The sequence below is a fragment of the Gopherus evgoodei genome, chromosome 11, assembly GCF_007399415.2.
Source record: "Gopherus evgoodei ecotype Sinaloan lineage chromosome 11, rGopEvg1_v1.p, whole genome shotgun sequence".
Taxonomy (NCBI): domain Eukaryota; kingdom Metazoa; phylum Chordata; order Testudines; family Testudinidae; genus Gopherus; species Gopherus evgoodei.
This window is the reverse complement of record NC_044332.1, coordinates 24,146,331-24,170,695: the sequence shown is the minus strand read 5'-3', so window position 1 is coordinate 24,170,695 and position 24,365 is coordinate 24,146,331. Positions and strand designations below refer to the sequence as shown.

The following is a 24,365-nucleotide window of genomic DNA, read 5'->3' as shown; positions in this document are numbered from 1 at the left end:
TCTGCACTGGGATCAGGTCCTTAATACAGTGGCTTTCAATTTATAATGGTGTAATTGTTTAGTGCAGTGGTTCTCAACCAGGGGTCCGAGGCCCCCTGGGGGGAAGTGAGCAGGTTTCCGAGGGTCCTCCAAGTAGGGCCAGCATTAGACTTGCTGGGGCCCAGGGCAGAAAGCTGAAGCCCAACCACATGGAGCTGAAGCCCAGGGCATGAAGCGAAAGCCTGAGCAACTCAGCTTTGTGGGGGCCCTATGGTGTGGGGCCCTAGGCAACTGCCCTTCTTGCTACCCCCTAACACCGGCCCTGGCTTTTGTATGCAGAAAACCAGTTGTGGCACAGGTGGGCCATGGAGTTTTTAATATTATGTTGGAGGGGGGGCTCTGAAAGAAAAAGGTTGAGAACCCCTGGTTTAGTGAATACTGGAGAGCAGTGGTTCTCAAACTTATCTGATCGCATCCCCCTTCTTTGTGTTTGTAATAATTTATGCCCCTCTCCCATCACACAAGTACATATACTGATAAAAGAAATCAACATGCGACTCTCACTAAATATTAAAAACAGTAAGGCATTGATCGAAACAGAGCCAACGATCCACTGTAATAAGAGCAAAAAAGCAAAACTGTGATTGTGGTCGATGCTTACAATTAAATGTGCACATCACATTGTAGCAAATGGTTTAACGTACAGATGGCAACTACTTTGCATAACGCTACGTAAGCCTAAGAGAAATCCGTCAAAATGCACGGCACTACCTAGAGTCAACTGCACAGCACCATCTGAAGACCTGATCATAGAATATCAGGGTTGGAAGGGACCTCAGGAGGTCATCTAATCCAACCCCCTGCTCAAAGCAGGACCAATCCCCAGACAGATTTTTACCCCAGTTCCCTAAATGACCCCCTCAACGATTGAAATCACAACCCTGGGTTTAGGAGGCCAATGCTCAAACCACTGAGCTATCCCTCCCACCTTGCATCTGGAGGAATCTGCTTAGCTAGTAATTCATTACTGTGGGTAAAATGTGTGCAGTAAAGTTGTTGTTTTTTTCCCCAAAAGCTCCTCACATATCCCCAGAATACATCGCGCATCCCTCTAGTTTGGGAACTTCTGCTGTAGAAGGACTTTACAACCCTGCAAGGTAAATGGAAGTAGCATGTTCTATTTATAACCAGAAACAAATTTTCTAGAAAGCGAATTAGAAAAGCACAATGATTGACCTCTGCATATCCCACATACTTGTGTTCCTCTTATTAGATAATTAATGCTTCTTCAACCATTTTTGCATAGTTCATAGTTTCCATAAGTTTCTGTATTGCACAGGCAGTTAACTACAGGATAACACATTGGACCAAATTTTGCTTGCATTTACTAATAGTGCCAGCCCACTGACTTCAGTTAGGCATCACCAGTGTATCTGAGAGCAGAAGTTGGTCTAATGTCTCTCATAAGTGAAGGTTAGATATCTAGCTACTATGTCATATAGAGATACATGAACTCAATTCTGACAGACAACTGTGCCATCAATCAATCAATAATGCTTTTAGGCCACTTACCTCAATGTGGCCATTCAGAGCTGCATGGTGTAACGCTGTCCGGCCCCCTCTGTCAGAGACATTGACGCTGCTCAGCATTGGGATGATTACTTCTGCGCACTTCACTGCTTTGTTTGCAGCTGCTACATGCAACGGTGTCTGCCAGTTCTTGTCCCGAGCATTAACATCTGCTGAATGCTTAATCAATACTTGTACTGCTTCCTGCAATAGAAGCACAGTTATAAATAAACTATTAAAATAAACATAGGACATGTCTATGTATAAACATCTCTCTCTACACATCATACGGTGAAGTGTGGGAAAAAAACGGTTCTTGACTGTTACTGGTAGCCATAGGAAACTCATATGCGAGCAGAGAAAAAGACATCCAGATACAGTCATTCAAAAATATTCCAGGTGAGGGAAGTGAAATTGTTGATTCAAATGCCTTTGTATTACGTGTCATCCTATTGTGATATATTTAACTTTATTCATACATATTTGTTATCATTTAAGGCAGAGTCTTGCATTTCCAGCCTACACAAAACTTTCCCTTTTGGGTTTTAGGGTGTGCAAAACTGCAGGTTTGGGTCCGTGCCAGATAGGTCCACTGACCTTTAACACCAGACATTATAGTCAAGTTCTACTTGAGGAAATGAATGTATTTAATGTATCGGAGATTGAAAAAAAATGGGGTAAGTATAGTGTATGATGAATCCATCTATAAAATAAATTAAGCACTATTTAGACAGTAAGGTTGAGACAAAATAGCTACATGTAGCAGTGGCAGCAGGACAGAGAATAAAAAAACCAAGTTAATTGTGTAGGTGAAAAATTTCAGGGTCAGAAAGTGTGAGTGTCCCAGATTAAGCTGACATTCATGTTCTTAGTTCCTATCAGCACTCTTTTCCTTTTCCAGTGGCCAGAGTTTATGCCAAGTGTCTCAGTCGGAACACTGAATTTCTTTGGCTTTTTGTTACTTTTTGATGAAACTTAGTTTTTACAAGTGATAATATAAGTGCATATACCAACAAAATTGAACTACGTATTTTCCAGTTGAGATATTGCACAGCTGTTGACCAAGGAAATATGTACTACCCATACTTAAGTGGGGGGAGAGGGATAATATATTTAGACATCTCACAGTTGAACAGGGAACTGTGTCTCAGACGGGTGTCTCAGGCAGAATGAGACTACAGCAAGGGCAGTGTAACTTGGTTCTTTAGCTACAACCCTGAGCAAAGGATAATCTAGCTCTAAAAAATATCAAAAGGACCAGAAAGCTCACATTGTCTTGTCAAATGCATATATAATGGTACTATATATTTTTGTTAAAGTACAATTATACAATAGCATTTATACAAAGCGTAACTAGGTATTAGATAAAGTTCTAGACACACACACACATATTTCACACAATTGCACCACTTTAGATAAAGGAAGAATAAGCAGTTTATTAACATGCCTACTATTTGTGTATTTTATATTCCTATTATACACAAACACACATGTATTACACATATTAAGTTAGACGTAACAATAGTGTCATAGTAATTGTGGTTTGACTCTTAGAAGCGCTGGGCACCCTCAATGACTTCAGTGGGATTTGTGGGTGCTCCAGACCTCTGAAAATCAGAACACCCGCTGCCCTTAAAATTCTTTGGAGACGAAGACAGAATCTGAGGCTAGCATCTGTGTATATAATCTATATATTGTAAAAATGAGACCTGATCCTGCAGTTGTTACTCATGGAATAAGGGGCCCCTAATTAATTAAAAATGTGGATGCCTCAATTCATAGATTTTGAGACCCTAAGAGAATATTATGATAATCTAATTTGACTTCCTGCATAATACAAGCCATCAAATTTCACACCGTGGGTTCATCTTCAGTGCAACAATTTACTCAAGCTACTCCAGTTGAGCTAGTGTCCACTCCCTGAAACAACACACAAGCTACATAGAATGACTGAATTAGCAGCTAATCAGTTCTAACTCAAGCTGCTGCATTGAGCATCAGCAGCACTCAAGCTTCCACTCACCTCCGACAGGCTATAACTAGCTTGAGTTTAAGGTGCAACGTAACTTGAGCTAGAGATTTGTGTGCGTGCATGGGGTAGAGGCAACACATGAGTTATAGCTCCAGCTATCCCTAGCCTCTGTTTGCCAGGGGATGGATCACTTGATGATTCCCTGTTCTGTTCATTCCCTCTGGGGCACCTGGCATTGGCCACTGTCGGAAGACAGGATACTGGGCTAGATGGACCTTTGGTTTGACCCAATATGGCCATTCTTATGTTATGTTCAGCTAACAACTGCAGTGAAGACAAGCTCAACAATTCATGCATCATTCCCATAGTTTCTGACTGAGCTATGCCCAGTCCTGATCTAAAGACTTCAAGTTGCAGAGAATCCATCCCATCTTTATGTAAATTATTCCAGTGGTTAATTATTCTCAGTGTTTAAAGTTTGCACTTTATTTCTAATCTGAATGTGTCCAACTTCAGCAACTGGAAGCTGAAAGACAAATTTAGACAGAAAATAAGGCCAGGCATCTAAATACATTGCTTGCTATGCAGACCTGCTGCATGCTCTCAGCTTTAGAGCTAACAGGAAAATGGAAATCTCATCCTGGGAGAAATTCCAAGATTTCAAAATTTCATTTAATCATGAGACAGGTAGAAATCACAGTATTTTTTGTTAAATGAAATATTCCCAAAACATTTCATTTTGATAAAGTTGAAACATTTCATTCTGACTTCATATTATAAAATGTAGAATACAATATAATTGAAATAAAGCCTCAACAAATATTTCAAAACTTATCAACACAACCTTTTGATATTCAAAAACTAAACGTTTTGACAATTTTGACAAAAATCAGTATGTTCCCATAACTTGTTTGCAACAGAAAAACAGCATTTTCAATAGAAAAACATTCTGTTGGAAAAGCTAAACAAGCTCTCTTCAGCTCTTAGTAACAATTGCCCTTAGGCAATATATATGTCTTAAAAGAGGACTCAAAAATTTACTGTGTGTGTCTTTTGCTCTTTACACAAACATAATATGAAGGAACCATGTGAGGGCACAATGGGATCCAAACAACCATGTTTACTGACTATAAGTCACAACCATTTAAAGGGATACACCCATATTCCTATACACTACAGTACTGTTTTTCATATAGAGAAATGTTTTCTATTAAGACTAGGCAAAGTTTTATTAATGTACAACAAATACATCATGTATGTATACATCATGTGCCTGGGAGAGCGTACACAGCCTGGACTGACACTATAACTATTACTGTAAGAGTTTTAGTCTTTTGTCCTCTATTGAATTCAGCAATTTCATCTTCTATAGCAATCCCATAAATTGGTGTATAGCTAAAGTATTCAGTAAATGAGATTGTTTATCTTAAAGTGTTGATAATCATATATCATTGTTAGTCTCTTAGAAGTTTTATTATCATTATTACTACTACTACTACTACTACTACTATAGGCCAATTACTTTAAAGTTACTTAAAGAAAATCCACTTTGTACACCTTTAGGACCAAAATTCTACTTGAAGTCAATGGAAAAATGAATGTAAATTTGACTCTTGAGATAGAAACAAACAGGTGTTGGAAGGTAAAAATAAATAAATAAATGACTTGGCAGGTAATTTTTTAATTCCACTTTCATTTACATCCACATATGTATTCCACTTACATTCCACTTGGGAGCTTAACTTTATTCCAATTCTTTAAGGAGGTGTTTTTCTTGTAACTTTTAATTATCTGTCTTTTGAGGATATAAAATATCCTTTTTACCACCGTAATTTCCATGCATATATTTAGTACAATGGTACTGCTTAGGACTCTGCATTTACATTTCTTCTAGCATTTGCAGTATAATCCAATTATCAGAGTGAAATCTCTCAACCACTTCTAACTGTACAATGCTAAAATTTGATATATACATGAAGTAGCCAGTACAGATATATTTGAGGGGTTGCATTTTTTTAAAATAATCAATTGAAATCCCTCAAATCAACTTTATGTTTTAATGAGTTTTAAATCCAATAAAAAAATTTTTGCATGTGTTTTTGTAAGACTCTAAATGGTTGCAGGGAGACAAAATGTTAGTGTCTATCACAATAGTTAAGCCTAACAGTCAACTTTTGGCCCAAGAACCCTCTGGATGGCTGATATTGATCTGGTATTATGGTACTCACGTTGGAAATTTGTCAGGTAACTTGTGCAATGATTTATTTTCATAAAGACATCAGTACCAAGAGCAGTGGATTTAAAAAAAATCTTATGATGCTAAATGTCATTCAAAATGTTAGTAAAGTAATGGCCTTCACAAGAACAAGAATTAGCAAAGGAAAAAAAACACAAGAAAATTATATTTTTATAAAAATATATACATTGAATTAAGATTAGCCAGTTTACATGGGTGACAGCTCACTTTTTCTATTGTTTTCTCACATACCGTACCTGTGATAACATTCCTTTTGGGATGCTACAATGACCAGAACTATGGAAAAGAAAGCTGCTCAATGGGAACTCTGCACAGGGTCTTCACTTGCTTTCAGCAGCAAAGGGTTAAGGGTGAGGCACAAAGCCACAGTAAGCTATACATTTTTAGCTAGGACTGTCACAATAGATACAATTCACCTGTATCTAAAACAGCTACACCATATAGGTTGTAATTACTGGGTTATAAATTACTGAGTTATATATTCGGAGGTAAACAGGATGAAGTTCAATAAAGATAAATGCAAAGTGCTCCACTTAGGAAGGAACAATCAGTTTCACACATATAGAATGGGAAGAGACTGTCTAGGAAGGAGTATGGCAGAAAGAGATCTACGGGTCATAGTGGACCACAAGCTTAATATGAGTCAATAGTGTGATACTGTTACAAAAAAAGCAAACATGGTTCTAGGATGCATTAACAGGTGTGTTGTAAATAAGACACGAGAAGTCATTCTTCCGCTTTACTCTGCACTGGTTAGGCCTCAACTGGAGTAGTGTGTCCAGTTCTGGGCACCGCATTTCAAGAAAGATGTGGAGAAATTGGAGAGGGCCCAGAGAAGAGCAAGAAGAATGATTAAAGGTCTTGAGAACATGACCTATGAGGGAAGGCTGAAGGAATTGGGTTTGTTTAGTTTGGAAAAGAGAAGACTGAGAGGGGACATGATAGCAGTTTTCAGGTATCTAAAAGGGTGTCATCAGGAGGAGGGAGAAAACTTGTTCACCTTAGCCTCTAATGATAGAACAAGAAGCAATGGGCTTAAACTGCAGCAAGGGTGATTTAGGTTGGACATTAGGAAAAAGTTCCTAACTGTCAGGGTAGTTAAACACTGGAATAGATTGCCTAGGGAAGTTGTGGAATCTCCATCTCTGGAGATATTTAAGAGTAGGTTAGATAAATGTCTTTTAGGGATGGTCTAGACAGTATTTGGTCCTGCCATGAGGGCAGGGGACTGGACTCGATGACCTCTCGAGGTCCCTTCCAGTCCTAGAGTCTGAGTCTATGGCTGTTATTGAAGGTTTATGTCTGACCTTTATTTTTAATGTGGTTTTTTTTGTATTTCACTCCCTTACAGCATTCGTATTCTATTAGCTATTTCTTTCAGTGGGCTTCATTGGAAGCCAGCAGCTAGGAAGCTCAGCTAATAGCTAAGCAATGCTTGAGTTCAGAAATGAGCTAAGGATTCCTGCCTCCAGGCTTGGCAAGCACTGGGATTGTTATGGAGGTGATTCTATCAATTTCTGGAGGACAGCCAGCTCATGTCTCTTTTAAATGCTCCTCTCAGCAGCCAGTTCAGTCTGCAGTTGCGTGCATCATGTCAACTCAATATTAAGAGGATAAAAATACACAAAGAGGCCAAAATGGAAGCCCAGAATGATGGTATACTTGAAAATTCAGTCATGCTTGGGTTATTCTCTCTGATAATTATTATCCCTCATCTTTTGAGATAGTAATGAAAAACACTACAGTGAGATGCTGAAAGATTTCTTGTTGCCAAATGGAAAAAATATGGACTTAACTCTATTTTATGCGTGAATCAGGGTAATTAAAAGGAAGCTTTATGGTTGCCTTTAATACAGTTACTCAAATCAAACTACATATGAAGCCTGTTTGATCACTAGATTCACACCCTCCCATTCCAGTCCCTCCCTCTTACCTCCTCCCCACACTCCACTATGTCTAACCATCTTAAGGTGATTAGACCAGCACCACTGCACAATATATCCCACTTAGATCAAGATCATTCTATCTACTGATTGTCTGCTGAAAGTCATGTATTACAGTAGCTTAAATTAGGCATCATGTTAGGGAAAACAATCAGATGCACGGGAGTGGAATACCACAAGTATCCAGCAGGCTAACAATACGAACGGCACACAGACAGTAGCTGATTACTCTTGCTTTAGCGAAGAGCAAAGGGTTTTGCAATCAGAAAATCCTTTCCCCCTCGTGTGTGTGTGTGTGGGTGTGTGTGTCTCCGTCCCCATTTGTACTTTATTGTGCTAATGGTATTTTTTTTCAGTATGTTGTTTGCATGCAACTGCTGGGATAATCAAACCCTCACTCACTCGCTCCTTGAGGCGACAGCCCGATGAAGAGGGGTCAGCCACATATTGTCCTTGGCATTGACACGAGCCCCTGCAAATAAACAGTACAGATTATTGACATGCTTTTGATGTAATAAAACAACAATAATAATATTAATACATTTCTTGGTAACAAAGGCCATGCCATATAGATATGCACAGAATTTATCACAACCTTGCTAGCATGAGTTATTTCTACTTTGTAACTCTTAGAAATTCCCTTACTTTCAAAAACCAGAGAGGTTCAGCAGTAAAGGTGGGTAGGGGGCCTGGGTTGTCTATCAAAGATTAGCAGGTCTTCCTAGGACCAGGCAAATGTGCAAGTGATGTCAGGAGGCTGGGTAGCTGAGGTAGGGATCTGGGACCTGACTTCTCAACTTTTGGAGCAGACAGCATTGAGCACCTCAGGATTAAGTCCACAATCACTCATCCAGGAGGAGGCGGCCGAGGATTCTTCAGCTTGGAGTGTTTGTGGGACGTGTTAGAGAACTATTTAAAGGAGCAACGGGGGAAGGTTGGGCAGTTGGATACTGTCTGGTCACTTGCTGAGTGGAGGGGGGGTAACTAGCTGCCCCAAAACATCCTTGAGTAGGGTGGGTCAAACAGAACACACCTAAGAAAGTGAGCTTCCACATCCATGTGGGGACAAATTTAGTTTTAAGTAATATTTTAAAGCAACTCATTGAGGCATAAGACAAACAAGGAGACATCACTGGAGGGAGCAGAGAAAATAAAGAGAGCACCTTATTTTAAAAAACTGTTGTTATTGTTTGAAAGCAGAACATTTTATAAATTAGCAGACTTGTCTGCAAAATCTGTCCTGGATACAATTGGATAAGCTTTAGACAGGTATAAGTGTCCTCCCTATATCACAAATGAGCCTTAAAATTCTTCACTAACAAAAGGATGTTTAAACCTAATTTTACACTAGGACCTTAAGCTCATATACAGGGACTTTGGTTTTAATTTTCCCTCATTGTAGTGGACCATTCAAGGCCTAAGCACCAAAAGACTTTTCAAAAACCCCACCGCTTATGGGTTGCTTACAAATTTGCCCCTCATTTGTATGGTCATTGAGAATTTGGTCTAATGATCAGAATGGAAGCAATTTCTCTGGTTTCCTTTCACATTTTTAAAAGTTGGAAAAGGTTTCAAACCTCCCAGGTCACCCGGCCTTCAGAAAAACAACATTACAATTTGTCAAAGTGCCAATATGAGGACAGACCCGTTATAATCTCTCTCACTGGCCTGGGAGTTTTACATCTGATGGAACTTGCTATGCCCAAGCAAATGCATGTCTGGTTTAGTGAGTAAGATGTTTGATTGAGAAGTTCATTGATGATAGATTTACCTTTACAGATAATTTAGTAAACAGAAGTGAACTGTTACCCTATTTGATCTTCATAACAGGATTATTATTTATAATGCAGTGGTGCCTAGAGTCCTCCATTATAGAGCAGGGCTCCATTATGCTAGGCACTGTGCAAACACCGAACAAAGACAGTCTCTGCCCCAAGGAGCTTTCAATCTAGGATTCCAATGTAAATTGTGTTACACCATTTGGGTAAGTCAGGGTTATCAGATGCAAACTGCATGGCCTAAATCCCAATGATTGGCATCAATATTTCTTTTCAAGCAATTTATTCTGTGGTTCAGTTTTTTTTAACTGAGGTTCTCCTGATTTATCTTCACCCATTCAAGAACTCCCATGAGCAGATGGTACCAAAGCAGAGAGGCTTATGGGATGAACAACATTATGTGATAAGCAGTTATATCATTCCTTAATATTCAGCAACTAGAGTGGCATCTGAGAATAAGATTATGATTAGAAAATCCAGGAAATTGTTTCTTTGAATAGCTGGTTAAGCCTTTCACTGATCCACTCACCCTTCAAGAAGCTGAATAGACAGCTGCCTAGAAAACCACCAAGAAAATGATAAAAGCAAAATGATCATGATACACACACACAAATTATGCAGCATGTTCTCAATCTTATCTCCCTCTACTGTTTTCCACATCCTTTTCCTCTGTATGTTTTTCAATGTGCTGTTTACCTAACAGAGTGGAATGGCTCACTCATAGCTAGTTTAGTGTATCACACGTTTGTAAATGTTGTCTTTCCAGATGGTTTCACTCAATCACCTTGTTGGTTAAACCAAATGCCTAGGATATATGGTGTTACGCTTTTAGCATCAGCTTCATCCTCAGATCTCAAAGCACCTTTTCAATACTATTAAGAAAGACTCTCCACATTCCCTTAAAGGTGGGGAAAATGTGACATTGTATAGAAGGTAAACAGAGGGACAAATAACGGAAGGCCTACTTTGGTAAAAAATGCTCTCCTTTTTGGGTGCCAACTTTAACATCTAGGCAATGCTTTTCTGTTGCTGAACACTACACTGACCCATTTAAGTCAACCTCTGACATCAGGCCCTCTGTGTTTCAGTAGGGCACGCAAAGACAAAGGGACTCAAGTCAGTGAACATTTGTGAAATGTAGACCTAAATATATGTCTGTCTTCACTGCCAATTAACCTGGGCTCGTAGCTGGGTATTTTCTAAGTGGGGAGTCCCTCCTCAGTCTCTGCACTGGAGGAATTCTCCTTGGGCTGGAGACAAGGATTTTAGAGCCCCCTTCTCACTGCTCTGGCCTTTCTACCCAGCGCAAATGGACCTGAAGCAGGAACGTAGTCTCACCCATGGTACCCAATTATCCAGAGCCAGTAGATGAGGTTTGGCTTGGTAACTTATTGGAATTCATATTGCCTATAAGAGCATGGAGATACTCTTTCCCACACAAAGAGCACATTGGAAATCAAGAAATGAAATGTATTCTCCACAGCAAGGCCATATCTTCACTAGGTAATGCACTAGAGATGCTACAGGAATTCTTGGGCGATATGGGCCAGAGCTACCTCATCTACTTATTCATAGAAATCTTCCTTGTGCTGATACTTGCAATCCTTGAAAAGATAATGCCTCTGCATCCTGCTCATATGCTGACAATTCACAACAACAAGATATGACAATGACTACATGCTATAATACCACATGTCAAAATGAAGGTAATTAATCTTTACCGCCTGTTGAAGAAAGACATGCTTGTGTCTAATGTATTGGAGAAAACCATCCAACCTTAGTCTGTCAATGTAAAAATATTCACTCACGTTTTTCTGCTGGGATCAATGACATACTTGATAATCACATGTGAAAACGTTAAGTCTCACAGTTAAAGCTCCTTGACTAAGGCAACTGGCTAACCTACGGTTTCTAAATATATGATGGACAGAGGGAATGTGCATAACTTTCTCGTTTAGTTGAATCCCTTTTTGCTTTCCTCCAACCATTTTTTTTTTGGACAACAAATTCTGCTTACAAGCTGTCTGTACAACTTACATCTGGTGGGAGAACAGCAACATCAAAATTTAAATGGAAGAGCTTTGTTACAGTACTGTTTGCATTTAGGATGTACATATCACTGATAACTTGGGGCATCAAGTAAAACAGAATAGGAATTTTGAACAGATGTGGTAAATGTCAGTAGAAATCTTGATGGATATTGCTTATTCTATAAAATACCACTCATTGGCTAATGCAGTGGTATAATAATAAATACTAATAGGAGATATACCTATCTACTAGAACTGAAGGGACCTGGAAAGGTCATTGAGTCCAGCCCCTGCCTTCACTAGCAGGACCAAGTACTGATTTTTGCCCCAGATCGCTAAGTGGCCCCCTTAAGGATTGAACTCACATCCCTGAATTTAGCAGGCCAATGCTCAAACCACTGAGCTATCCCTCCCTCCTTGGTGTTTGATCAAGCTGCAGTTTATTGTTAAAAACTTTGATATTGCAAGTCGTTTATCCATCACAGAACTAAGACTATATTCATTACATGAATCCAATCTAAAAACAGTTTCATTGTTTTGGATTATTAACAGCAGTCAGATGCAGAATGCAAGACTCAATTACAACAACAATGGTTTGATGCCATATTGCAGGGGTTCTCAAACTGGGATCATGACCCCACAGGGGGTCGCAAGGTTATTATATGGGGGATCATGAGCTGTCAGGCCTGCACCCCAAACCTGTTTTGCATCCAGCCATTTATAATGGTGTTAAATATATTAAAAAGTGTTTTTTAATTTATAGCGGGGTGTCACACTCAGACTTGCTATATGAAAGGGGTCACCAGGACAAAAGTTTGAGAACCACTGCCATATTCCATTCAGTTGGGGGAAGAAAGCTACCATCTGCAAACCATACTCAGATAAAATCTTAACCAATTTGCACTCTTACCACAAACTAAAACAATTTTTTTCCAGATTGTAATAAATTCAACTATCTCCCCAACCCTCATTTTTAATGTTGGTAATCTCTTCACATTCTGCATTTGGTCACAAGTAGAAATGCTATATTACTGTGAACAGCCCCTTTTGTGAGATTTCCTTCCCTATTAAAACAGCAAAGTGTTGGAGATTTGCAGCAGAGCTTCTTCTTGTGAGATTTAAAGTCCAAATTCTTAACTAGAGAGATTCAAGGTAAGCCTCCAAATTCGCTCATCTGAACAACGAAACTTCACTTGAGGTTTGCTCTTCAGAAGACAAATTAGCAATTAAATAATTACTTTTTATAATACAGTGTGTGTTTCTGTGCAATAATGTGATTCAATCTCTAGACTACACGTTACACACAGCAGTAGCTGTTTAATGCTACAGAATCTCAAGAGCTTGACGATCAGATATACGCCTGCACTCAATTCTTACCACATCAAGGATTGCTGATAAATTTATTTCCTATACAGCACAGTTATATTTTTAATATGTGCTTCTTACTCTTTCAGCTTGTAGCTTCTTCCTCACCCTCGGTCAATCTACTGTAGTGCAATAAGCACTACTCTTAACAATCTGGTTTAGAAACACATGACCTTTGGACATTTGCAGGTACATCCAGGAGTTAGCCATGAACTTCTATGCTTCTTGTGAGGTGCCAACTCTACCTTTATTCCGACAACTATCAATCGTGCTTTTCATTTTCAAAATAGTACTGAAGCACTACTAATTATTTATCACAATGCCTCTACAAAGGTAGGTGGGTATTATGTTCCTGCTGCAAATTGGAAACCAATACAGAGAAGGTTAAGTGTCTTGTCTCAGGTCACAGAGGTAGGCAGTGTCAATCACTGGGATGAAAATTCACAGTCAGTGCTCAATACCCTGTCTCAGTCTTTACATTGCACAATAATGCAAGGAGAGATTTGACATTCCCCTCCTGAATCACCCCTCAGACACTATATATACACATGGATAGGGATCCATTCATCACTATGCAGCAAAAACACTTAAGCATGTGATTAATCCCACTGGGACATCAGGATGTTAACACATAAGTCCTTCCCTAATAGGGATGGTTTTAAGCATGAGCTAAATTTGTTTTCTGAATCCACAAATATGAAATAGTTTTAACCCATTGCAAGTTGGTACACTTTGTAGTTTTGGTTCATTGTGTTATTCTTAGAGTATATGTTATGTACCTATAGCAAGTAAATTTAAACTGGTTCTCTTATCCTGCACACAGCATAATGCTCTTGGAACACACGATGGACAGGGCCTGCATTTAACCTGCATAACTTAAAGATGCCTCCCTTGGGCATTCACTGTAGTTTGTAACATTGGCTTCTCTGTTGATGACTAATTCAGTCTCACATTACCTGACAAAATGAGGAGCTCAATGATCTCTGCATCCCCCAGAAAAGCCGCAAATGAGCGGGGTGCGTTTCTCACCATCCTGTAAAACAGCAAAGATTGCACAGCTATAAAGTATGATCTCCACTGGTAAGAGCTAATGCTAAAGTGTCATTAAGCTTTGATTTTCTACAGTTTCTCATATTAGAAAGATGGGACTCAACCAGTAAAGAATGAACGAAACGTTCTGAACCAGGCATTCTCTTTAACAATCCACAACTTACATGCTATATTTTTCCATCAAGCATGGCACAGAAACTATCTTTTCTGGGTATTTTTTCACATATATAGTGAATGTAATTTGTACCTCTCTTCCTCCCAACCCTGGAGAAACAGTTATGCATGAGGGAAAACACTGTCCTCAGTTAGGCCCTTTTTGAAATGTTTGCTGCTTTGCTGTTATACTGACATAATTCAAATCCTTCTGGACATCAGCCATTGTGATGCAATTTGATTGAACAACACTGCACACGGCTCTAAAAATAAATACTTTTGAGAAAGGAATGGAACAGTTCACGAAGTCATTATAGACAGAATGCCCTTCTCTGCAAAGGTAATCCAAATACATGCAGCCTTTCATAAAGTGTTCATCAGTAAGTTGTTGATTCAAAATAGAGAAGTCTGGCACAGTCTAGTCCAATATTGCCAAGACCAAGCATCCAAAAGTCTTCAGTCAGGCCTCCCCCCAAAAGTCTTGAGATCCGCTTAAACACAAAGAGGTTTTTAAACACAACATATTTGAAGTTCTTTTTGTTTGCCTTCTGCTTTTGAACCTGTAGGGTTCATGTTTTCTAGCTTCTCTCTGCAATCAGGAGAGCCAGGAACTTACTGTAATTTAAAATGAAACAAATTCTTGTGTATCTCATGAATCCAAGGTCTAGAGCTTTAAGAAAAAAAATCCACCAAATATTACAAGACTCACAATAAAAATCACAAGAGCTGGTAACAGTTCTAACAGATAAATATTATGTTTATTTATATTAAGAGCCAAAAAACATTAAAAAACAGACATACAAAGAGATTAAGTGCCCCTGTCAACTTAATAAAACCTACAATAACAGGACCACCCAGTATTAAATATCATATACAGGTAACAAGTAACTCATCAGCCTACAAATCAAGCAATGGAAAAGCCCCATTTATATTCCCACCCCACTCCAGGGACATACCCCAGATCACTGTCAAGTAACAGCTGTTGCAGAATGCCTTTGGGATCATCATTTGTGGGTTATTCGGACCATCTTCAAAATGTTCTGTAAACACTAACAAATCAATGCTGCAGAATCTTTTTTCTTCTGAACAATGAAGAATGTTTTCCCCAGGCTACACTATACACAAGCACTGCAAGCCTAGGAGCCACTGATGGACAGGGCGAGTTATGGGTGGGAGAGTGTTTAAGTCTCGCATGTATCTAGATTATTACAAAGCCTTAGAATTATTTTAAAAAATCTAAAATACTGTAAACACTTGAAGACAGACTATTCAAACACAGCCACACTGATGGAGGAAAGACTCTCTCACAATCTCCCTTTCTCACCTGGTGTGGAAGGTATAATAGTATTAAAAATTTCTAGTTTTTCACTTCAAAATATCACCACTCTGTGCACTTGTACGCCAGAATTCTCAAGAAACCTCAGTGCTTATTAAGGCACCTAAATAAGTGGCCAGACTTTTCTAACGTGCTCACTACTCAGCAGCACCTGCTGAGGACATAAGAGTGCTAAGCTTTTTTGAAATCTGGATCTACACAGTTTATTCAGTAACATTTTCTATGATGTAATATATTATGCTCAGTTTGCAATGGCAGGGCAAGCATTCGCTGTGGGATAGTGCACCATAATACTCATAAGGATTACTTCGTACTTCTCTCCTAAGACTGTACAATACATGAAGAAATCATAAACAAAGACTGGTCAAAATCCTGAACAAAATAGAAATGTTTTCAGTGCATTATTTTTTTTAAATTAATGCATTGCACTGTAGAATCTCTCTTGGGTTTGGTGCAATATTAGCAACAGTTCTTGCATCTGTCTACTCTAAGCTTTATAGTACCACCTTGTGCCAATATACAAGGCTTGATAAGAGAACAGAGAGATGTGAAATGGGGTGTTGGTGATGCAAGTTCAAGCAAGTATCCAAAACAATCCTGTTAATTGATTGATGGCTTATAAGGAATATTTCACAATAATTCAAAACTTAACGGCTGTCAGAAAAAAGGTTCAACAGGAGAGTGGAATTTTGTGCCTGTGACTTGTTTTGATGTAACATTTTGAGGCAACAAGATACTTCGTGGATCATCTGATATAATCAATTCATACGGTCCTAAAATAAAAGCACCACAACCCATTAACAAGCAGAGCAATGTCTATCCACAAGCATTGATCCTCAGATATCGAAGTCATTGAGAGATTACTTTAATTCAGCAGAATAAGGTTTTAAACAAACAAAAAAAGTTTTTTTAGTGGTTTGGTTATTTTTAAGCCTGATTTCTACGTTTCCTAGATGAGAAATAAATCTTCCGCCACCTGTCACAATTAAGCACCGAACAACAAAATAGGGCTCATGCTGATGCAAGTTATAACTGAAGAAGATAGACTTGAAATAATCTCTAGTAAAAGGCAAAAAACAAAACAAAAACTCAACCCTCCAGAGGGTGATTATTTATTGGGTTATGCTGAAGAAGCCTGACTATTACATCTGTAGCTGAGTATGTATATAAGTAGGTCAGTCAGAGGATCATTCTCAGGTTCCTGTTTATACTACAAAAAGCATAACAAAGAAAACAAGAGGAACTACTGGGGCATATGCACATACAATGAAATTCACTCCTTGCGTTCACAGCCCACACAAAGACCATCCGCCAATTAAAATGGCGCCCGTCTTTGTGCAGAGCCTACGCACAGAGAGATAAGTTCAACCACAGACATAATTTTGACATGATGGTTAGAACAGTGAAAATAAATGAGGTCTAAACATTGAAGGTACAAAGAGAGAGAGAGAGAGAGAGAGAGAAGATGAGAGAGAGAGAGAGAGAGAGAGAGATTCTAAAGAAAGCATTATTTCAATCTGTAAAAGGTTTGGCAGTAACTAAGTTCATATAAACATTTAAAGGAACAAAGAAGCAAGAGGAGATAGTGAAAGGAAGACTGGACACAATGGTAAGATAAATAAGGCATGTTTCAGATACAGTACTTAAAGGAACTAGACAATAGATATGTTACATGATGGCTAAGACAAGTTACTGAAAGTGAGGTAAACATTCCCCCTTCAAAAATGAATTAATTTGTTGCCTTGGTTCACAAAAGAGCACGTGAATGTACTGAAGGTGTCAATGAAGATGTAATGGAAAACTAATGTCTGCCTTCATTTTTGGCTATATGAATTGGTTGAGGCACACAGACCAATGTAATACATTCAAAATACTGCTTAGCACAATTAAAATCAGAATAACACTTAACCAACTGCCAGGCCTGATTCTCCTCTCACTTACACCAATGTCAATCAGGAGAAATGCCCACTGATGTAATGGAGATAAGAACAGAATCAGAGCTAAAATGCTTTAGGGATTCACACTCTCTCTCCAAATTAGCCAGGGTCAATTTACGAGGCAGACTAAATTACATCATAATTGATGCATATCAATAACTAGAACAGAAATTGACTCAAATGTAATGGAACAGTCACACAGAAGAACCTTCAACTATTTAACACAATTTAAGCCACACTTACAATTGCTAAGAGACAGGAATGTATTGACATAGAAGGGACAGTTCATGAAGTGGGTGGTAGTGTTGATAGAATAATTCAGGTACAATTTTACTTCAGAAAAAATAATGCAGGGTGTTGGGAGCACAGGCATACTTAGGCCTGCTGGAAGCCTGCTGTGAATTTTAAGAGTCCGCTCTGATAACATTTAACAGCATGAGCATAAAGAGAACTGCACATGTGCACAAAATTTCAGAGCAATTGTTTAGTGCTGCGCATGTGTAAGAAATTGCAGAGTAATCATATTTGTGAGAAAAAGAAAAGACAAGATAAAATAATTTAAAAAAGACTCGTCTGAACTAAAACTAAACCTGTACTGATGGGAGGAGAGTTGATATGGAAATCAGAGACTAATACAAGAAAGATACCCAAAAAGTTATAAATAAATCTGTGTAACAAAAGGGGGTTTAAAGCTGTATTGTCCGGTCCGGAAGGCAACTGGACGAGATCATCCTGATGAGCTCCTCACTTGTAAGAAACTGATCACCACTTGCTACGTGTTTTGCCTTAATAAAGATTTGTTGGACCCATTTGATGAGTAAGTGAATCTCAGTCCAACATACAGTAGGCAACTGATTAGGAGCTACTAAGAAGAAAGAACAATTGAGCCAGTTTAGCGCCTGGGCTATTTAAAAAGTAGCTATGGCCAAAAAGTTTATTTTGTAAAAACACCACCTCTTTCTCGTCAATATTTATTTTTCTTCAGTGATTCCTCTGTTAAACTGTGCAATTTACAAAACAAATCCCAATGCCTAACCAGGAACACCAGCTGGCATATGAAAGCCAACTTGTGTTATTTCTGCTCTCTGCATTTTCAACAGCCATAACCACCCATATAGGTTTCCTGAATCAAAACTTAAGGCTGGACCCTACTAATCTTAACCCCCTAGGTATGTTACACTACAATCAAAGACTGTTGGCATGGCCGTTGCTGGTCCATGTCAGCTGACTTGGGCTCACAGGACTATAAAATTGCAGTACAGACATTCAGGCCTACACTCAAAAGTCAAGGTTTGCATGACTGGGTCCTTAACTGGTGATTTTGTGGATACCGTATGAGGTAGAATAGAAATGCATATTGCACTTACACAAGCTAGAAGGATGACAACGTTGGGTTTTATAGCACTTTTCCTTCCATAGGCTCAGAGTATGTTACAGAGATTTGTGAAAACTATCCCCTGCTTTCAGATGAGCAACTGACGCACAAAAACTGACAGGCTTTGTCTACATGGTGTGGTAAGGTAATCCTGCTCGAAACAGTACTACAGTAACACTCACTAGGAACCTTTCAGAGCGTGTTAGCAGGGAGTACCGAGGCAGTTAGAGTGCAACACTTGAGCACTCTACAATTTATACCCCTCTGGTGTGCACTGCCGCACCATATAGACAAGCCCCAAGCAACTTGTCCAAAGTCACTAGCAAGTCAGTAGCAGTTACAGCAATAAATCCAGCCCTCCTGTCTCCCAACTGCAAGCACCATGCAGTTTGCCCTGATATACTGACCCCAAAGTCCCAACTGTAGATTGCTTATGTCAGTGAACAAGGCACACAACAGAAAACACAGGAAAGAGGTATGTGCAGTAGCAAGCGGCATTTTATAATCACACTTTGAACTACATGTGGAGTACTTCTATTCCAGTACTAGACTTTTCAGGATCCAATATGCACAAATAACTCTAGCTAAATGCAAGTTTGCTCAACTCTCTTCATTTACAAATGTGGTAGTGTGATGTATTAAATTCCAGGCCTATTCTGAGAATGCCAGCATTGAGCAAAATACCAGGAAAAGATGGATTTTCAATCAAACAAGGACATGTTGTGAAATGACAAGACACTTATATAAAGTCAGTAGTTACTAGCCAAGAACAGCTGCGCTTGCCAGTTAGAGTGGTTATTTTGTCACTGTTACAGAAAAGGTCATGTGCAGTTTCTGTTAAATATAAGTGACTCATCCCGCTTCTTAGATAAAATGGGATTTGAGGAAGATATGTGGCTTGCGGATCACTTGTCTAAGAGTCTCAGTCATTCTGAGGTCTATCTTATTAGCTGTTGATGTGGGTTCTGCAGGGACCAAATTAAGTCTTTTAAATAATATTTTTATTAATCAATAATCAATACATAAATGTGACTTTATGAAAAGAACAGCTTTTTCTCACTGAAAACGGAAATACCATTTATTAAATTGGATTAAATTTTCAAAATGATTTTTCAAATATCTCTTTACCTTACTCTGACTCATAGTAAGGGTCATGCTTATAGGTTTTGGTACTATACTTAAATTACCTTTAGTCTAATTCTTACAGAGTAAGACACTGCACTGGTGAATATTAAGTCTTCTGTATAATAAGTATCTTCATTATTTTGGATGAATTCTTGATCTGTTATGACTATGTGGATTATATAAGGTAAGCAAAAGTGTTCAATATTGTTTTGCTGCTGGTTCTCTTTCTATACATAATCTCAGGCTAGGAAACTGTGGCTTCTCATATTGGACTACTAATCCTCGTTTGTAGCTGTGCACACTGGTATCATCCCAAATTCATGCAAATATATTTAATTTTCTAGCTTTCATGGTTGCAGACTAAAGCTTGAAAGCATGACATGAATACTCTAAGTTCAATAAACAGAAGGCAAATAAAAAGCATCCAAAAATTACTATTTTTTATTTTAGGATTTTGTAATAAATGATGATGATTTGGGGGGGCTTGACTCTCAAACTTTGAGCACTTCATGTTGGCAATGCTACTTTAAGGAAAATGAAACCAGTCGCATCTGCACACTGCCTATGCATTTTAATTTGTACCCTATCCTTCCAGCTAGTCCTTCTCAACCACTTCAAGAAACGCTTGTGTAGATCTTCATAAAATGACTGCAAGAGACTTTATTATTATTTTTTTTAATGGAAGGTGAGAGTGGAGAATAACGGAGAGGTATGCAGTGTTGTTCTTCCAGACTTGAAGAGCAGCTCTTGTGTAGCTCGAAAGCTTATCTCTCTCACAAACAGAAGCTGGTCCAATAATGTCGAGGTATGTCAGCAAGCTCTCCTAATGAAGTCAATGTGATTGAGAAACTACTTCGCTTATGCGCCTTGGAAAATCCCAGCCCAAGTTATTATAAATCCCTATGTAGATTAACTGTAACAGATATCCCAGCAAAGGGGCTTAGGAGTTTAAATAAATTAGTACATGTAGATGGTGCTTTGACTGGTAGAGCTGGTGAAAAATGCGATTTATTTCCCATGAAAAAGTTCAAACATGAAAACTTCTGGCAGAATCTTTCAACAAAAATTAAAACAAAAAACACAATATTGGTTTATTCCCCCCACACACACACTTTCTCTCCCTGGCATAAAGGAAAAAGGGAAGAGCGAAAAACAAAGAAGTTTTTCTGTTTTCAAAAACCACACACTTTTTATTTTCACTTTTTGAAGTGGAAGATTTAAACCTAGATGAAATTTTCCATAAATTTTGTTTCAGTTGAAAAGACATTCTTCTGTGAAAAAAATTGACCTGCTCTCCTGCCTGGTGGGCTAGAATCCGGAAGCCCTGAACAACTGCCTAGGTTTCAAATGCCCACCACTGGTTCACACTGTGTACAGGGCCATCACCAGAGGTAGGGTCAAAAAGCTTTTAGGGAAGAGAGAATGAAAGAAAAAAATTCAAAGGGGTCCCCGCCTTCTTCTCCAAATTAAAAAAAAAAATTACATTTATATTTCCATGTATAAAGAGCAGTATTAAAAATACCTGCCTGCAGCAAGATCAGTGGTTTCATAGTACAACAATGTTAGTCTATAAAACTAAGACGTGGGATTCTAATCAAAATCCCTGTTCCCTGAGCTGTAGGCCAGTGAAAATTGCCTGCAGACCCACCTCTGGGGAAAAACAGTCAAATGTTCAGTGATAAGAAGCAACTACTGCCCGCTAGAGAAAAAGTATCATTGCCATCAAGATGTAAAAGCAGCATCTTGTTCCTCATGAAGACCAGTGAGAAATACAGAGTGGTCACTCTGACCTCGGTCTTGGCAAAATGAACTAAAAACAAACATGCTGTTCTAAGCCAAACAAACAGTTACAACTTTTTCTTGGTTACAAATAAAAGTCCCCAATTACAGAAACATCATTTAGACCTCAGTGTCATTTATTTTTTAAAACACACACTTCCAGGCTAGGAAAGATATTGTTTATATTGCTAGGTTACATAATTTGTTCTTCCAATTTATGATTTGCTCTGAAGTCTTTTCCCAAGGTTAATATTCTATTTCCTCAGATAAGGACAACTCTCATGCTGCTTTGACAGTTTACTATTGTTAGGTATCACTGATTTTCACAGTTTCCCATGTCCCTTTTGTTCTGCCATGCTAATAGCTCTTCTGCTGTGGGCTCTGAAACATTGCATATGACTTTAGAAATTCTTAAAACTCACTGTGAGATCAGTCAAATCATATTTTTACTTTGTATTTACATTTTAACTCTTTCAACATTTTTATTATTAACCAAAAATGATCAGAAAACAACCCATCACTAACAACCAGTGCCAAAGCTTCCTGTCACATGGCTAGAAATAGCCAAGCATTGCTGAAACGCTTACATGGAAGGAATTAGAAACAGACTGAAGATAATTTGCACGTGCAAATACCATGACTAGCCAGCTCACAGCAGATGGGAGATGTGGAGTTTTCTACCCATTCTTTTAGTGACATTTCCAATACTTGGTATTTATCTGAAATTACTATTTTAAATTTATATTTCTGAATATATCCTGAAAAATATTTTTGTAATTACTGCAAAGAACATTCTATTTCTTATGTACAGGCAGCAAGCTGGTGGGTCAACACAGTCTTGCAAGGGCTTTCATTATAGTGAACAAAATTCTGCATAAAATGTTCACATCAATTATCTTTTTTTCCATTAAAAGCCATGGTGTCCTCATAGAAAACATATTCTACCCACTTAATATTTTACCTGGGAATTGAGTACATCTCCATAGCAACAATACCCAGCAACCTTGGACTGAAGGGGACATGAAAACATTTTATGGGTAGAACCTGAAAGCATTTAATCATCTGGATCTGCACAACGAGAGCTATTTTTTGACAAACTATAATATGCAGTATAAAGAACAGATTATCACTTTGCAAGTATGTCAAAATTCCATTATCATTGGAGAAAACAAAAATAGAGGGGATATAAAGGAGACAATTTTTTACTATTACCATCTTTAGAATCTTATTTCAGGACAGGACACAAGAACTGATAACAGTACTTACAGAAAGACATCATCAGCTTCACCTCAGTCTTTCCTTTCATCTCTCTATATGAGCCTGATCTGGCTCCCATTTATCAACCTTTCTGTTGATATCACTGGGAGTTGGATGGAGCCGTTTGACTAAAGATGGGGAATCACTGCTACAGCTGTAAGACAAATCTCGAAGTCTACCTCTTTCAACCAGATATTTGGCCCACAATGGCCACAGGAGCTGTAGTTCCAACCAAGAGCCTCCTATGTTGTAAACAAACCAGATAAACTACTGGAACTAGCTCAGAATAAAATAATGGTGATTTTTTTTGGTCTGGAAAAGACACAAGGTAAGGATGTTTAACTTAAAAGACCAAGTTGACAGCCTGCAAATCTCTGTGCTGTCTCAGCTCCACAGTCTAACCAGCTCCAGAGCTTCCTATACTCAAGATGTCAGCAAAAACTGCTCATTTTAAAATACTAATGTAGTTGAATACAAAGGGGAAAAGTGTAAGACAAAAAACAAACAAGTTCCGAAAGAAGAGCAGGCTCAGTTTTGAGATGTTCCTCTACTAAATACTTAATCTCTGCTTGTTTACAGACGTTCACCATTGTCTAAGCTAGACATAAGCCAATCTATCCTGCAATAATTCCTCTGTGTGTATATCACTGGCCAAGCTGCATCTTTCTTAATCTTGTTGTTTGAGATAGCTGTAGTGAAATTAACTTAAGACGTTAAATATACTCAAATCCTGAATGAAGGTCAGTCCCAAATCTGCAAGGGCTAATTAGTGAGAAGTTTTACAGAGATTCAAGATAGACTACTTCCAGCTGTTTGAGTTCACAACAATAGGGATTTGGACAAAACTTACTGTCCCTGACGGACTTGCACATTTGAAGTAATTATGGTACATGTAAGGAATTACTACCCTGTGCTGTAGATAATTATTTGTTCCAGTAACAATTAGGAATTTATTTAAGCCATGAATCTCTAGCTACCAAATATTTTCCATTTTGTTAGATTTTTTATACTAATGGAATAATTCATGTTGAAGTCATAACAGTTCATAAGCACAGTACATACACACACAGTCACTTACCAGAGCATTAACATCCTCAGTTTTGTAAATCAACATCCGTATCTCGTCTGGATCACCGCTGAAAATTGCTTGGACCAGTGGTGGCTGAGAATAGATAACAATCATTAAAGGTTCGGTTTTTGTTCTTTTAAAAGACAACATATTATTCCTTCTAACATTTACCAATACAATGCACAGACATTATGCATTTAATCCTTCGTCAGTCTCAAATCAACATGAAAATCTTATAAGCAAGGTTTATAAGCTTACACCAGGTATATCTGTATGCATGAACACGTAAGTGTACAGAGTGGGGTCCCCATTAAAATGGCAGCTTTTGCCAACAGATACCACACAGTCAGCATAGTTGTTTCCTAGTCTAAGCATGAGGTTACCAGTTTTC

At 38.4% G+C, this 24,365-nt stretch overlaps 1 protein-coding gene across 6 annotated transcripts in view; it reads right to left on the bottom strand.

Annotated features, from left to right (window-relative positions):
* ANKRD44 (ankyrin repeat domain 44) overlaps nt 1-24,365 on the bottom strand; it is a 241,184-nt gene that overhangs the window by 110,697 nt on the left and 106,122 nt on the right. For 5 of the 6 annotated variants that reach the window (XM_030579929.1, XM_030579923.1, XM_030579927.1 and 2 more), the window contains exon 1: nt 1,552-1,752. In XM_030579929.1, coding sequence (XP_030435789.1) covers nt 1,552-1,629 — 78 coding nt within the window. In that variant the 5' untranslated portion in view covers nt 1,630-1,752. Of the gene's footprint in view, nt 1-1,551; nt 1,753-8,118; nt 8,193-13,849; nt 13,927-23,983; nt 24,068-24,365 lie in introns of those variants that run through there. The other variant, XM_030579928.1, reaches the window with a different exon arrangement.